The sequence below is a fragment of the Triticum aestivum genome, unplaced genomic scaffold (assembly GCF_018294505.1).
Source record: "Triticum aestivum cultivar Chinese Spring unplaced genomic scaffold, IWGSC CS RefSeq v2.1 scaffold93096, whole genome shotgun sequence".
Lineage (NCBI taxonomy): Eukaryota > Viridiplantae > Streptophyta > Magnoliopsida > Poales > Poaceae > Triticum > Triticum aestivum.
This window is the reverse complement of record NW_025255942.1, coordinates 1-1871: the sequence shown is the minus strand read 5'-3', so window position 1 is coordinate 1871 and position 1871 is coordinate 1. Positions and strand designations below refer to the sequence as shown.

The following is a 1871-nucleotide window of genomic DNA, read 5'->3' as shown; positions in this document are numbered from 1 at the left end:
CTCCTCCGCCCGGACGGCGGCTTGCCACCGGACGGTGACCTCTGGGAGGCCTTCAAGAAGCGTGTGCCTGTCTCCGGCTACGACGACATCAAGCCGTACGTGGATCGTATCGCCTCCTCCAGCCGCGAGTCGTCGTCCACTAATCTTCTCTGCTCCGAGCCCATCACCCACCTCCTCAGAAGGTAAATTAGGCTGAGCCGGCCGGTGCGGTGCCAGCCGTCTCATGTCTCAACATGTTTTTATGTACCTTCATTCTGTGTCATGGCGTGCAGCTCGGGCACATCTGGTGGCAAGCAGAAGATCTTCCCGTCCACCGCCGAGGAGCTCGACCGGAAGCTCTTCTTCTATGGTGTCCAGGCACTCGTGAGGAACATGTACGTGTAAACACGTAGTATTACATATTGCATTGCTCGCTTGGTCCAGTAAGTTTGGTGATCTCAACAAGATAGTAATCAAGATGGCGTTGTTCGATCCAGGCATTTACATGCTGACCAGGAGAGCAAGCGCGGCATGGGGATGCGCCTCACCCTCACCTTCCCCGTCGAACACACGCCGTCCGGCCTTCAGGTCCAGGCGGCCACCACCGCCTATTACTGCAGCAGCCAGTTCCAGGACCACGAGGTGGGCGGGTTCGACCGGTGCACCAGCCCCATGGAGGCCATCCTCTGCCCGGACGCCGAGCAGAGCATGTACTGCCAGCTGCTCTGCGGCCTGCTCAACCGCGACTCCGTGAACCACGTCGGCACCTCCTTCGCCAACAGCTTCGTCCGAGCCATCAAGTTCCTGGAGCAAAACTGGGAGGAGATGTGCTCCGACATCCGCACCGGCAGCCTCAGTGGCCGGATAACGCATGCGCCCCTGCGTGACGCCGTCATCCAGCGATACCTGCGAGGGCCCGATCCGGCACTGGCTGACGCGGTCGCGTCGGAGTGCGCTGCTAGGCCCTGGGACGGTATTGTCACCAGGCTATGGCCGCGGGCACGGTGTGCCCTCACCATAGTCACCGGCTCCATGGCGCAGTACATTCCGATCCTCTGGAGCTACTGCGGTGGCCGGTTGCCGACAGTCTCGCCCTGCTATGCATCTACCGAGTGTGCCGCCGGAGTCAATCTAAGGCCTCTCGACCCGCCCAGCCATGCGTCGTATGCGTTGCTTCCTAACATCGCCTACTTTGAGTTTGTCGAGATACAGCCTCGTGATGAAGAAACTCCTACTGTTGATGACGATGGCGATCCCGGTGAGATGAAGCTTGTAGATCTTGTGGATGTCAAAATTGGTCAGACCTATGAGCTGGTTGTCACCACCTTTGCAGGTTAGCTAGCTAAGACTTCCTCCTTATATAAGTCTTGAAGTATCTTGATTTTTGTATATTGCCCTACTTCACTCGGTGTTTTATTTTAGAATAGACTTTTTTGCCTGGCATTGTCTTTGTAAAAGCAGACTCTACATAAGTTTCTAGTTCCAAGAAATAAAGAAAATATGAAACTTTAAGTCAAATGTTCTTGCCCCGTAATCCCGAGCATGCAACCGGTCATTGTCTGCCTATACAGATAAAGGATTCCAATAATAGTAATAATAATTGATGAAAAGTAATAGGAATTATTGTGTTTAGCCAACTTGCGTAAGAATTATTTATTAGTTCAGTAGCTATGATTTGATTTCATATGCAAACCATACCAGGTCTTTACAGGTACCGAGTTGGTGACCTTCTCACCGTGACTAGCTTCTATAATGCAACACCATTGTTCCACTTCTCGGGACGACATGATGTTATCTTAAGTATAGACCATGAGAAGATAAGCGAGGAGGAACTACTCAGGGCAATTTCACAGGCTATTGAGCTCCATCTTGGCCCTCTTGGATACATGCTC

The 1871-nt window shown here is 52.9% G+C and overlaps 1 protein-coding gene across 1 annotated transcript; it reads left to right on the top strand.

Annotated features, from left to right (window-relative positions):
* Nucleotides 1–6: 6 nt before the first annotated feature.
* LOC123177573 (probable indole-3-acetic acid-amido synthetase GH3.7) lies at nucleotides 7–1868 on the top strand (the record flags this gene model as incomplete). Its single annotated transcript, XM_044591248.1, has 4 exons — nucleotides 7–182; nucleotides 273–374; nucleotides 477–1312; nucleotides 1681–1868. Coding segments are annotated over exons 2-4 (1026 nt in total), but the record flags the coding sequence as incomplete, so codon positions are not given.
* Between the last annotated feature and the right edge of the window lie 3 nt (nucleotides 1869–1871).